This window comes from Mobula birostris, chromosome 26, assembly GCF_030028105.1.
Source record: "Mobula birostris isolate sMobBir1 chromosome 26, sMobBir1.hap1, whole genome shotgun sequence".
Lineage (NCBI taxonomy): Eukaryota > Metazoa > Chordata > Chondrichthyes > Myliobatiformes > Myliobatidae > Mobula > Mobula birostris.
Genome location: NC_092395.1, coordinates 21,975,000 through 21,989,885, shown reverse-complemented (window position 1 = coordinate 21,989,885; position 14,886 = coordinate 21,975,000). Strand labels below are relative to the sequence as shown.

At 42.8% G+C, this 14,886-nt stretch overlaps 1 protein-coding gene across 4 annotated transcripts in view; it reads left to right on the top strand.

The window, feature by feature from the left end:
• Positions 1 to 14,886, top strand: part of LOC140187957 (CUGBP Elav-like family member 4) — a 588,861-nt gene that overhangs the window by 521,866 nt on the left and 52,109 nt on the right. For all 4 annotated transcript variants that reach the window (XM_072243815.1, XM_072243816.1, XM_072243817.1 and 1 more), the window contains exon 6: positions 2,924 to 3,070. In XM_072243815.1, the coding sequence (XP_072099916.1) occupies positions 2,924 to 3,070 (147 nt within the window). The remainder of the gene's footprint in view (positions 1 to 2,923; positions 3,071 to 14,886) is intronic.

Below are 14,886 nucleotides of genomic sequence, written 5' to 3'. Positions count from 1 at the left end.
CTTTATCAGGAGTTTGAAGAGATTTGACATGTCAACAAATACACTCAAAAACTTCTATGGTTGTACCGTGGAAAGCACTCTGACAGACTGCATCACTGTCTGGTATGGAGGGGCTACTGCACAGGCCGGAAAGAAGCTGCAGAAGGTGTAAATCTAGTCAGCTCCATCTTGGGTACTAGCCTACAAAGTACCCAGGACATCTTTAGGGAGCTGTGTCTGATGCTGCCTGGCCTGCTGCATTCACCAGCAATTTTTATGTGTGTTGCTTGAAATTCCAGCATCTGCAGATTTCCTCGTGTTTGCATCCATTATTAAGGATCCCCAGCACCCAGGGGATGCCCTTTTCTCACTGTTACCATCAGGTAGGAGATACAGAAACCTGAAGGCACACAGTCAGCGATTCAGGAACAGCTTTTCCCCCTCTGCCATCCGATTCCTGAATGGACATTGAAGCTTTGGACACTACCTCACTTTTTTTTAATATACAGTCTTTCTGTTTTTGCACATTTTTAAAAATCTATTCAATATATGTAATTGATTTATGTGTTTATTTATCATTATTATCATTATTTCTCTCTGCTAGATTATGTATTGCATTGCACCGCTGCTGCTAAGGTAACAAGTTTCACGTCACATGCCGGTGATAATAAACCTGATTCTGATTCTGATGGCTAGGAGCTCATTATTGACTAACATTGACTTGATGAGCAGAATGTTGACCTCTATGTTATTAATTTTATATGATTCCTCAAACCCATGATAACAATGACTGATTCTGTGATGCCTCTTCCTTGATCAGTCATCTGAGCTAACTGACTTGCAATGAAACATGCTGAAGAGGGCCTCTAGCCTCTTGTATGTTGAACTAGACACCTTCACTTGATCTCAGTATCATTGGGTATGAATGGATCAAGGTTTTGCTCCAGTGTATAGAACCCTTGATGAATTTTGTGTGACCCAGAAATCGTCAGGGTGTTTGATAGCATGTGGAGGAACCAGAGAGAATGGATTTAACAATAATAGTGTTAGAATTTATTTATTTGATTTTCTGCCTACCATTTGTTCACAATGATAGGCTGATGGATAGGGGACCAACAGCAAGGGGTTTGGGTGGTCATGCACTTTGGTAGAAGAAAAACATGTGCAGGCTATTTTCTAAATGGGGAGAAAATCCAAAAATCTAAGATGCAAAGGGACTTGCGAGTCCTTGTGCAGAACACCCTGGGTGTTAATTTGCTGGTTGAATTGAAGGTGAGGAAGGCAAATGCAATGTTAGCGTTCATTTCAAGAGGTCTAGGATACAAGAGCAGGGATGTGATACTAAGGTTTTATAAGGCACTGGTGAGGCCTCACCTTGAGTGTTGTGAACAGTTTTAGGCTCCTCATCTAAGAAAGGATGTGTTGGCATTGGAGAGGGTTCAAAGGATGTTCACAAGGATGATTCCGGGAATTAAAGTGTTATCAAATGAGGGAGGTTTGATAGCTCTGGGTCTGTGCTCGCTGGAATTTAGAATGATGAGGGGGATCCCACTGAAATCTTTCAAATGTTGGAAGGCCTAGACAGAGTAGATGTGGAAAGAATGTTTCCCATGGTGGGGAAGTGTAGGACAAGAGGGCACAGCCTCAGGATAGAGGGACATCCATTTAAAAAAGAGATGTAGAGAAATTTCTTTAGCCAGAGGGTGGTGAATTCGTGGAATTTATTACCAGAGGCAGCTGTAGAGGCCAAGTCTTCTGGTGTATTTAAGGCAGAGCTTGATAGGTTCTTGATTTGACACAGCATCAAGGTTATTGGGAAAAGGCTGGGGAGTAGGGCTGAGGAGGGAGAAAAAAGGATCAGCCATGATTGAATGGCAGAGCAGACTCAATGGTCCAAATGGCCTAATCCTGCTCCTATGAATTATGGTCTTATAGTCTATGGAGGATGAAACCAGTTCCTCTTAGCCCATAAACATCCATTTCTTGGAGTCAGCAGTTCTCACTATTAATTCCATGTGGGAATCCTGACCCTGGGTGGGTGTAGCTGCCTTGAGGTGCATAACAACCACACTCCTCACTGGTAACATCAGCAGTGTGCTGTGCCTCTCCAGGTTACACAGTATGCCACCCATTATCACAAAAATGCCGACAGTGGCTTGAGATTCACCAGCTCAGTTATTGGGTTTAAACAACTCTCCAGTCACCTTTGGCTGTATTGTGTGACGAGGCCAGCATGCTAACGTCAAGGACTTTGAGGCTGGATGGCGTGGGGTGATGACGCTGTTGCCCTGGACAGTGATGCCTTTGACAGGTTTGCAACCTGTTGTCAAAGGTTCATAAGCAAAGGGTATTGGCAAGTTAACCTGTCTAGCAATCTGTTGAGAGCTTTGGCTCTTTTATTCAAAGCGTGAGCTCGCCGTTCGGCACATCTACAAGGAGTGCTGCCATAAGAAAGCACCAGCTGTCCTCGAGGACCTCCACCATCAAAGCCCTGCTCTCTTCTTGCTGGTGGGAGTCTTAGGTCAGGTTCAGGAAGAGTTATTACCCTTCAACCATAGGGATCCTGAACCAGAGTGGATAACTTTATGTGCCTTAACACTAAACTGATCTCACAACCTATAGACTACTTTCAAGGACTCTACAACTCGTTTTTTCAATATTCATTCACTTACTTATTTATTAATTATTGGTTTTCCTTTTTGTATTTGCAGTTTGTCTCCTTTGCACATTACTTGTTTGTCTTTGTGTGTAGCTTTTCATTGATTCAATTGTGTTTCTTTGTATCTACTGTGAATGCCTGTAAGAAAACGAATCCCATGGTAGTATATAGTTACATATACATACTTCGATAATACATTTACTTTGAGCGTTGAACTTTGAATTTTGCGATGGGACGTGAAGCTCTACTCCCCATGGTTGTCAGCAGTTCTCTGTGTATTTTCAGGGTGCGTCCTCCAGCCTCGTGGTGAAGTTTGCGGACACAGACAAGGAACGCACATTGCGACGCATGCAGCACATGGTGGGCCAGTTCGGGATGTTCAACCCGATACCCCTCCACTTTAACAACACCTACAGCTCTTACGCTCACGCGGTATGTATCTATGTCAACCTTACAGCAGCATACAATCTCCCCTGTCGTAAACTGTAATTCCCACAGTTCCCCATTCACATCCTTCCTACAATTTGAAGGAAAGAGTTTGCATTTCCATTTTGTCTGTCAGCACATCCCAAGCATTGGAATTAAAGTTCTTTGGAAGGCTAATCACCTTTTACTATGGGGAAACATGATAACTAATTATTGTGCAATGTTGGCTGGTAATTCAGAGGCTGAGATGGGCAAACCAGAGACCTGAATTTACATCCCACTATCACAGTTATAGGATTTAAATTCTGTTAATATTCTGGAACTTAAACAGAGTATTGCATAGAACATTACAGCACAGTGCAGGTTTTTCATTCCACAATATTGTGCTGACCTTTTAACCGTCTCTAAGATTAATCTAACCCTTTCCTCCTACATATTCTTCCACTCTTCTATCATCTATGTGCTTACCTAAGAGTTTTTTAGAAGTTCCTAATGCATTGGCCTTTACCATAACCCTGGCAGGGCATTTCACACACCTACTATTTCAAGTTGAAGTTTAATTGTCATTCAACCATACATGAATACCCATGAATACAGCCAAACAGAACAGTATCACTCTGGGACCAAGGTGCAAAACACCATACCAAAGGTCACACACAGCACAAGGCACATAAAGCACATAAAAGATATCAGTAAAATACAGTCACACACAAAAAAAAATGGTCCAAGAACCCAAGTCCATGAAGGTTGCAGCAGTCTGCAGTCAGACACAATATAGCTTGTCTTCTGATGAGCGAACACTGGGGGGGCAGCACTGACTCCAGCTTGGACGCCACACCACACTGCTTCTCCAATGTCTCTCTCCTGGGCGGCTGTAAACAGGCAACGCTGTGGCTTGAGGCCTAGTCCTTGCTATGACCAAGACCACACAGCTCCCCCACCATCCGTCCCTCTCTGTGTATACCAACATAACTATGACATTCCCCCTATATTTTAATTGAATGACCTTAAAATTATGCCTGGTCATGTTAGCCATTTCCACCCTGGGAAAAAGTCTCTGGCTATCCATTTGATTTATGTCCCTTATCTTGGGCACTTCTATCAAGACACCTCTCATCCGTCTTTCAAAAGAGAAAAGCCCTAGCTTGTTCAACCAGTCTTCATGACATCCTCTGTAATCCATGCAGCATCCTGATAAATCTCCTCTGCACCCTTTCTAAAGCTTCTAAACCCAGAAACCAAAACAGAACACAGTACTCCAAGAGTGGTCTAACAAGGGTTTTATAGAGCTGGAACATTACCATGCAGCTGTTGAACTCAGTCCCCCGACTAATGAAGGCCAACACACCATGCACCTTCTTAACAAAACCACTGAATTGTCATAAATACCTCCCTAGTTCTCTCTGGGAAAAGTGGGCACTGGAAGGAAAAGCATGTCCATGTTTTCATTTACCATTGAAGGAGGCCCTTTGGGCCATGAAGTTTACAGTGGTTATCAGGACCGTCATATCATTCCCATTCCCCACATTTTTTTCCCTGTAACCTATTTTCCTCCTCTATCTCACATGCCCATTAACACTTCCAAGTTATAACACCCACTCCTCTACCCCCACCCTGAATTCTTCCACCAGCCACCTACACCAAATGTAATGTACAGTAACCAATTGACTTAGCAGCCACTCACACCAAAATGTAATGTACAATAATCAATTGACTTAGCAACAAAGTTTTGGGATATGGGAGAAACATGTGCACTTGGAGAAAACCCACCCCACCATCACAGACTCCACATAGCCATGCAAACACCACAGAGACAGCACTGGAAGTCAGAATTAAACCCATGTCATTGAAGCTGCGGTCCAGTTGCACTCCCTGCAGTATCACAGCCCTGCACCAGGTTTGCAGAGAACAGGGTCAGTGGCCGTAGATACACAAAATCAAGTAGGTAATTATAAAGAGAAGGTCAAGAATACGGTATTTACTAGCACAGAGCAGAACCCTGACAAACTGCAGAAATGCATTTGAGGAAAAGTGCGTGCACCATGTACACAGAGGGAAATGCAGTGGAATGAATTAATATCCTAAGGTGGAAGGATGGGAAGAAGTTAATGTGTTTGCATAGATTGGGTATTGGTTAGGATTGCCCCTGTCTCCTCTGTGGCAGAATGCATCAGAGAACACAGAATTGCATCAACTCGGCAGAGCCCTGTGGATTCATTGACTGATGTTTGAAGAAACGAACACTGTGTTATAAACCATATTCTGCTCCCTCTGAAAACAGATTTGAGATTATGATCATTAAATTTGTTTTTGAGTGGTAAACCATTTGTTTTTTTTTAAAGCTCTTTAGTTATCATTAAAGTCTTGGGCTGCGGCTTTAAGAACCTCATGGATGTTGTTCTGTTTTTGTTGGCAACCATCATTTAATCCCTGTGCAAACATTTGTTTCTAAACTCTGGGCATCTGAAGCCTGCTTATTATCATGTCCACTTCTCAAATACCGGTAGGGAACTGGCAATCTCGTGCCTGGAGGTTGTAGCCTTTACAACCAAAATACAGCATTACAAAAATAAAATTCCGCAGCCAATCAAGCCATTGCAATAATTGGCGAAAGGTGAAAGGCCAATAACACCTCTGTGACAATCACGGCGGGGTAGGGACAGAGCAGATCTAACCCACGTCAAACCATCCTTGCATAACGCTGCAACAGAATGTGTGCTGATTTAGTCGGTTTCTTAGAAATGGTCCCTAAACACCATATGGTGAAGTGAATTAATTCCGAAGGGCAGTCACTGCTAAGGCAGATGGGGAGTGGCTGGAGCATATTGTGCACAGCAAGATCCCATCGACAGCACTGCTTTGAGTGGCTAGGGTCATATTTTCTTGGTGCTGTTGACTGTGGGGCAAAGACCAGACAGGAAACTGGGGATTGCTCCTGGCTCCACTAGTGGTTAGAATCAGGAGGTTTCCTGAACCAAGAGGTTGACCGGGACTTATTGTAAGTGCAGAATATTGAGAAATGCAAAAATCACTTGGTGACACAGTAAAGCTCCTTGGTGCTAAGCTATGGTGATTGACAAGTTATGGCTCTTTTAGTCAGCTCTCTGGATGGCCATCCCACCTCTGAAGCAGTAGGTTGTGGGTTCAAGAATCACTCCAGACACTTGGGAGCACAAATCTAGGCTGGTCTCTTGTGGTAAAACTTTGTTGCTAAGTACTACTGCTCAATTGGAAGTGCTGTCTTTCAGACATAAAGATCTCTCTGCTGTCATATGTAGTAGAATGGCATGGCATCATTTTTTTTTAGAGTATGAGGACACACAGTCCTCTTTTATTGTCATTTAGTAATGCATGCATTAAGAAATGATGTAATGTTTTTCCAGAATGATATCACAGAAACACATGACAAACCGACTTAAAAACTAACAAAAACCACATAATTATAACATATAGTTACAACAGTGCAAAGCAATACCATAATTTGATAAGAACAGACGGTAAAAGTCTCAATGTCTCTCGAAAGTCCCATCATCTCACGCAGACGGTGAACCTCCAGCGCCGCCAACTTGCTGATGCAGCGTCCTGGAAGCATCCGACTCCGAGTCCGTCTGAAAACTCCGACCAGCTCTCCGACACCAAGCACCGAGCACCATCTCTGCCGAGTGCCTCCACCCCGGCCCCGGCAACAGGCAATAGGCAAAGCTGAGGATTTGGGGCCTTCCCCTCCGGAGATTCTCGATCTCACAGTGAAGTTCCTTCATAAAATAATTAAGCACAAATGGAATAACAGTCTGCTGGAGCAACTCTGTGGGTCGGGCAGGATCTGAGGGAGGAAAGAAATTGCTGACGTTATGCATCAGGATTTCGACCCAAACCATCGGCAATTTATTTCCTCCCTCAGGTGCTGCCCCACCTGCTGAGTTCCTTCAGCAGATTGTTGGTTGCTCCAGATTCCAGCCTCTGTAGTCTCTTACATCACCAAGCACAGATAAGAACAATTTACCCCGTCTAGTTCCTTTCTTGATTTCTGTAGAGTAGTCGGTCAGTCCCATTCTCCCACTAGGATGCGGCAGCCTTGCCATTTATTTTCTTCAAGTAATGTCAACTTTTTTTCACTCATTAATCATTTCTCCTTCCACCACTCTTGTTGGCTGAAAGATCCAGGTCATTACCAACAGTGCGTAACCATTTTCTTCCTCATACAGCTCTGCATATCTTATGGCAAACCATAAGTCTGTGTTCTAAGTTCACCATAAATTTATCATCAATGTACACATACTGTATGTCACTATATACTAGCCTGACATTCATCTTCTTGCAGGCATTCACATACTTGCATTAGAATAAAGAAATACAATAGAATCAATGAAAAACTACACAGAAAGTCCGACAAACAACCAATGTGAAAAAGAAGAAACACTGTGCAAATAAAAAAATGAATGAATAAATAAATACATAAATAAATAGATAGCTAGATTATTAATGAATTAATTTATACTGAAAACATCAGTTGTAGAGAACTTAGGTTGTGGAATAAGTTCAGTGTCAAGGTGAATGAAGTTATCCATGTCAGTTCAGGATCTTGAAGGTTGAGGCATAATAATTATTTCTGAATCCGGTGGTGTGGGACCTAAGGCTCCTGTACCTCCTTCCTGATGGCAGCAGCGAAAAGAGAGTGTGGTCTGGAATGTGAGCGTCCTTACTGATGGATACTACATTCTTGTGGTAGCATTCCTCGTAAATGTGCTCCATGTTGGGGTGTTCCCTGTGACGGACTGGGCTGTATCCACCAATTTTTGTAGGCTTTTCCATTCTTGGGCATTGATGTTTCCATACCAGGCTGAGATGCAATCAGTCAGGATACACACCACTGTGCATCTATAGAAGCTTGTCAGAGTTTTAGATGTCATGCCGAATCTGCACAAACTTTGAAGAAAGTTTGCTGTTGTACCTTCTTTGCCATGGCACTTACCTACTGGTACTGGGACTGATCTTCTGAAAGGATAATGCCCGGGAATTTAAAATAACTGGCCATCTCCACCTCCAATCCCCTAATATCCCAAATCATTGTACTTTAGCTAAAAGGGGGTGCTTTAGTTTGTCTGTCTTAGCTGAAGCTGTCATAACCTTGAAGAAAAAGTTTAAAGTCCTTCCTAAAAGAGAAGATGTGGCAGTGTTTAGTGAGGGAGTTGCAGAGCCTATGATCCTGTAATGCACCACTTCCGGCAATATATCAATTAATTACAAAGAAGAGAAAGGCTGGAATTAGATGAGCAATGACATTTTAGAGGTTTGGAGGTCAGAGCATTAACAAAGTCAAATACCGTGGCGACCCAGAGCAGTTAGTGTTAAGCTGTTGTAGCGCCAGCAAACGGGGTTCAATTTCCACCGGTCTGTAAGAAGTTAGTCATTTCTCTCCATGTGACCATGTGGGTTTCCTCCCATAGGCCAAAGACATACGGGTTAGTAGTTTAATTGGTCGCATGGGCGCGATTCTGTGGTGCGCGCTCATTGAACTAGGAGGGCCTGTTACCGTTCTTGTTTCTCTAAATAAAATAAAAGTCAGATAGCGACAAAATCATGGAAAGAATTGGAAATGAGGGTGAAAACTTTCAGATCTTAAGCCCAAGGTCATGCATTCTGCTGGGTCCTGTATTCCAAATACCAGTCTGAGGCATTTCAGGATGTGCAATCTGGCATTGAGTAATTAATAATGATAAATGGATTATGATTTGGAGCAATATTATAACAAGTAGGGCTTCACTGTTTTCTTTTGTAACAGATTATCTTGTCAGATTTGTTAATTCAGTGTCAACCATTTGACACCCATCTGTTGAATACAATTGATAAACAACACACTGCAGCCTGTCTGAAAGAAGCTGCACAACACAGAACAGAACAGTGTCTTTCACAGGTGACTTTGCACAGGGCTCCGTGGTGGGAGGGTGGCCTATTACGGAGCCTGAACTGTGTGCTCAACAAGTATAAGCTCGGTGATTCTGTTATGTATTTATTTATTGAGATACAGAATGGAACAGGCCCTTCTGGCCCTTCGAGCCACGCTGCCCAGCAAACCCCCAGCTTAACCCTAGCCTAATCACGGGGCAATTTACAATGACCAATTAACCTACCAACCAGTACGTCTTTGGACTGTGGGAGGAAACCGAAGCACCCGGAGCAAACCTGCGCGGTCATGGGGAGAACGTACAAACTCCTTACAGGCAGCAGCAGGAATTGAACCCGGACCTCTGGTACTGCAAAGCGTTGTGCTAACCACAACACTGCCATGCCCGTGGAGGCACGTCTGTCTCTAAGTTGGAAATTAGGGCTTCAGGTTCCTTCCAGGGGCTTTAGCAGAAATTCTAGACTGGCATATCGTTGCTAAATCTCAGAATTGCTGCCGTTTGAATCAGACATGAACCCATCTTTGATCTGCAGCATCCCATATTACTATTCAAAGAAGGGCAGGGCAGGGCAGTTCCTCCTGATGCCCTGGCTACCCAGCAAACATGATAAAAAGCAGACTACTTGCTTACTTAAAACTAAAATAAAGATTAGCTTTATCTGTCATATGTCCGTCAAAATATACAGTGAATTGCGTCATTTGGTCAATGAGGAATGCAGTCCGAATATGTGCTGGGGGCTGCCCGCAAATGTTGCCACATTCCCAGTGCCAACGTAGCCCAGTCACAATTTACTAATCCTTGCTAATCTGTACATCTTTGGAAACTAGGAGGAAGCTCGAGCACCCAGAGCACAAGGTCATGGGCAGAACATACTAACTCCTTACAGATAGCACCAGGAATTGACCGCTGATCGCTGCCGCCGTAAAGCATTAGTGCATTCCCCCCCCTCTTACGGTGTGGGATTCATTTTTATTCATGAGAGTCTGCTCTGTGGTATTTCTTAAGTTACAAGAAGGGCTACACTTCAGAATTCACTGGGCATCATGGTGTAGCAGTTAGTGTAACAATCTACAGTGACAGCAGTCACCATCCCCGCTGCTATTTGTTAGAAGTTTGTATTTTCTCCATGTGGCTGCTTGGGTTTCTTCTGGGTGCTCTGGTTTCCTCTCAAATTCCAAAGCCATACTGTTATTAGTGAGTAGTGAGCATGCTATCTTGGTGCTGGAAACGTGTGACACTTAAGGGAATCCTTGGACTGCGTTCGTCACCAATGAAAACAATGCATTTCACTGTACTGTTTCGCTGTTTCAATGTACATGTGTGTTACGATACGTAGGTTATGACTGAAGAAAATCGATGGCTAGAATTGCTTAGCACTTTCAGGTCAGGGTGTTTATTAGGTGCATCAAAAATCAAACTTACAAAAATTTATGAAAATAGTGAAAAAACTGCCAATATTTATGAAAAGATATCTACCAGAAAACAAAATTACTGTATAGCTATATGCTATGTCCAATGTGAACTCCTGGCAGCTCAATTTCCCTCTCCTTGCTAGTGAAAGCAATCCGCTTCACTTTTTTTTAGGCACCAGGACATACCATCTTTAATTACCCTCAAAGTTAACTTAAGATTACACATGACTCAGAATATGATGCACTCCACAATGTAGTTACAGTCATACTAGAAAATAAATAGAAGTGTCTACCCTAAATACAGTATACAAACAACATATACACATTGACATATCCCCATTACTAAAGAAATGGAATATTCTGAAGTGTATGGCCAAAAAGGCACCATAAAGCCAACCCATTATGAGAACTTACTGGGGGAAGACATTGAAGTGCACACACTCAGCGCAATGACAGCAGAACGATAGGGCTGTGTGTGTGTGTGTGTGTGTAAAGGCGCATGTGTACTGAATGCGTTTACCAAGTGCTTTCTGTCACAATGTGTCAAATAAAGGTAATTGTTAATCCGTTTGTAAACACACTGAGATTGTGAAACATGTGTGGAGGCCAAATGATTGGGTGTATTTAAAGTGGAAGCTCACAGGCTCTTGATTAGCAAGGGCATCAAAGGTTACAGGGGCAAGGCAGGAAAATGGTTTTCAAAAGGAAAATCAATCAGCCATGATTGAATGGTGTAGTAGACTCGATGGGCTGAATGGTCTAATTCTGCTCTTATGCCTTGTGTTCTTCTGTTACATACATTTTTTAGTATGCTTAAAAGTTTAAATCTCGGTCAGTAGCTGTTGGACTTGTCTGGGCCCCTGTTACTCGCTGTTACGCAGTGATAACTTATCCATGGAAATAGACGTTGCCCACAATGCCAGCATTTATTGTCTATCCCTAGTTACATCTGAACTGATGAAGCAGTTAGCGGTCCACTGCATTGGAGTCATGTAAAGGCCAGATCAGATTAATGATCCGCACAAGTTTTTATGCGTCTGGTATTTTTATGGTCATGGTTACTGAGCCAAGATCTTCATTGTAGTTAAAACTTTTATTTTTCTTACTTGAATTTAAATTCCTCAGCTGCTATGGTGGTCATCTGAATTCACATCTCTAGATAGTACTCCATTACTCTTGATACAAGTCTAGTACCTTAACCATCATAATACCTTAGACCAGTATTTCCCTTCTGATGGCAAACCCTGCATGAAGTCTGCAGTAGATTCATGTGTAGAAGATTTTATGGTGATTCTCTTTGAATCAGTACTCTGTTGGCTCAGAACATTCCCTCACAACACATCGTACCAGAATGATGGCTGGGCTCTTCAAATAGCATGGTGCAGTGAGGTCAGATATTTACCTCACCTGGTAGTCTTACTAATACCAATTACTGATGGTATATCTAGATTAAAAGAGCTTTGCTCAAGCAGTATGTAGACCAGCACCAAAATTGGCGCTTCAACTGATAGTTCGGCAAAGATTAGTACTGGAAAGGTATATTGATTATGCCGGTATTAGATCTTCCTCTGATCCAAGAGTGTTAAAAAAGATAATATGACAAGACTGGGAATCAAGCTATCAGAATTATTGATTTAGGGACATGAGTTCAAATGTCATCAGAGGAACTTGGGAATTTAAAATGCTAATTAAGTAATCAGGAATAACGAAGTTAGTCGTCTTTGGACTCACTTCACACCGCACGCTGTCGGAGCAGTGCTGCCAGGATAATCAAGGACACAACCCACCCAGCCAACACTTTTCATCCTTCTTCCCTCCGGGAGAAGGCTCAGGAGCTTGAAGACTTGCATGGCCAGATTTGCGAACGGCTTCTTTCCAACTGTGATAAGACTGCTGAACGGATCCTGACCCGGATCTGGGCCGTACCCTCCAAATATCTGGATCTGCCTCTCGGTTTTTTGCACTACCTTACTTTCCCTTTTCTTGTTTCCATTTATGATTTATAATTTAAATTTTTACTATTTACTATCAATTTGTCCTCCAGGGAGCGCGAAGCGCAGAATCAAATGTCGCTGTGATGATTGTACGCTCTAGTAGCAATTGTTTGGCGACAATAAAGTGAAGTAGTGTCAGAAATGGTGACCATGAAACTAGCTCATCTGGTTTGTTAATTTTCCTTTTGGGATGGATATCTGCCATTTTATGTGTGGCTCTGGCACAAGAATGTGTTTGATTTTCAACTATCCTGTTGGAATGGCTCAACAAGCAGAGGCAATTAGCAACAAGCCACATTCACAAAGCACAGAAGAATTATTTTTGATGCTGGAGCAGGGCATCAGAGATAGAAAACGAGATAATAAAAATACCTGGACTTTTATTTGAACCAGCTGCCTGCTGGTAAAGTTGGCAGCCTGAAACACCAAGTTTATGGCCTTAAAAAGCAACAAGGGAATCTGCACAATCAGAACATGGCCACAGTGTTGTACAAATCCAATGTGCTGGGTAGTGGTCAGAGTCAGAATCTGCCTTGTCACCCTAAGCCTAATCTGAACCAGGTGCAGCTCCAGTCCTGTGTTATAGAACATAGACTAGTACAGCACAGTACAGGCCCTTCGGCCCACAATGTTGTGCCAACCCTCAAACCCTGCCTCCCATATAACCCCCCACCTTAAATTCCTCCATATACCTGTCCAGTGGTCTCTTAGATTTCACTAGTGTATCTGCCTCCACCACAGGCACCACTATGAGTCTTAGCATTCACAGGGCAAAATCTGCCCATGTCCTGAGCACATGTTATTAAACTAGAAAGAATGTGGAAAAGATTTACCAGGATGTTGTCTGGACTTGGGGGCCTGAGTTACAAGGAGAGATTGCATAGAGTAGGACTTGCAAATGTAAGAGTTTGTGGGCGGGGGAGTGGTGACCTGACAGAGGTTTGTCGGATCATGAGATCGGGGTGAAAGCACACATAGCCTTTCTTCCAGGGAGGGGTGTACAAAATGAGAGGGAATAGTTTTAAGATCAAAGGCAAAGAGTAAATGATGCACGACCAAACACAATCTTAATGTGGACGAATTTGATATCTAACTTAAAAGATCTTTTGTTAAAATAGGAATGCTTTGTCTGTGTAGGCACTACTACTCAGATGGTTGGTAGAGGGGAGAGGGATGGCGGGGGAGAGAGGGGTGCAGGGAGGATGGAGATGAAGGTTGGGGGGTGGCTGGGTTAAACAGCCAAAATGTAATTGGCAGTTGGTTGTACTGAATGTAATTTGCTGGTGTTGCAATAAAAAATTAGTAATAAAAAAAAGATCAAAGGTAGAATTACAGTATTGTGCAAAAGTCTTAGGCGCATATATGTAGGTAGGGTACCTAAGACTTTTGCACTGTACTGTATTTTTCAATGTGGAATGGAGAGTGAGTTTGTAAATCTGGCGGGAACAAAGGGAGGGTATTGGGACAGGTGACAGAGAAGGAGAGCCAAGTTTGTGGGGAGGGGGGAGGGTGCAGTGGTGTGAGTGCAGACACATCCAGCCATGAGACAGCAGGCAAGGTCATTTGATTCCAAACAATGGGTTTATTGATCATTAAAGAATGCCTTCTCTGGTGCTTCCTGCTCACTCCCCGCTCCCTTCCCCTGTTTCCAACCATGATTCCCTTCTCCCTTCCTCCTTCCCACTCTCAGTCCACAATAGAGACCCAGATCAGAATCAGTTTTATCATCACTCACATATGTCATGATTTTTTTTTTGCAGCAGTAGCAGTACAATGCAATACATAAAATTTCTTAAGTACAAAAGTCTTTAGGCACCTTAGCTATATACGCATATGTGTCTAAGACTTTTGCACAGTCCTATATATGGGACATCAAGGGTAACTTCTTCTCACAGAGGGTGATACGAACTTGGAATGATATTTGAGTGGGCACGTTAGCAAAATTTAAAATCTTTCGAGATAAATACATGGATAGTAGTAATAAGAGGGCTAGAGGACAAATGCAGACTTACTGGACATCGCTGTTGGCATGGGTGATATGGGCCAAAGGGCTTGTTTCTATGCTATAACACTATAACTTCTTGCACAAAGTGAATTTATGAGGGACCATAATAAGATAGACTTTGCAATGAGCAGTAGAAAGGGAACTTACGGAAGATTGAATGTACAGTGAAGAGAAATGAGCTTTCAACATATCTTTGCGATTTCAATGTATGGTATCCCACAAAGGCACAGGAACTTGCATGGATATAATATGCCCGACAAAAGTGCTCAAATTTAAATCCGTGGTGGGGCCTGGGAAAGCAATGTTCCAACATGTGGAATTAGAAAATGAGTTCATTTATTCGTAACATGCATTTCAAACCATGAACCCAAACAATGTAATGGTGGCGAGGCCTCAAATCCCTCCTTGGGATACAGATTATGTGACCTCAAGATGATCATTCCAGCAAATTCAGCATAGATTTTAACCCTTTATGTAGGTTAATATCTCTGCTAGCATAGTAGGC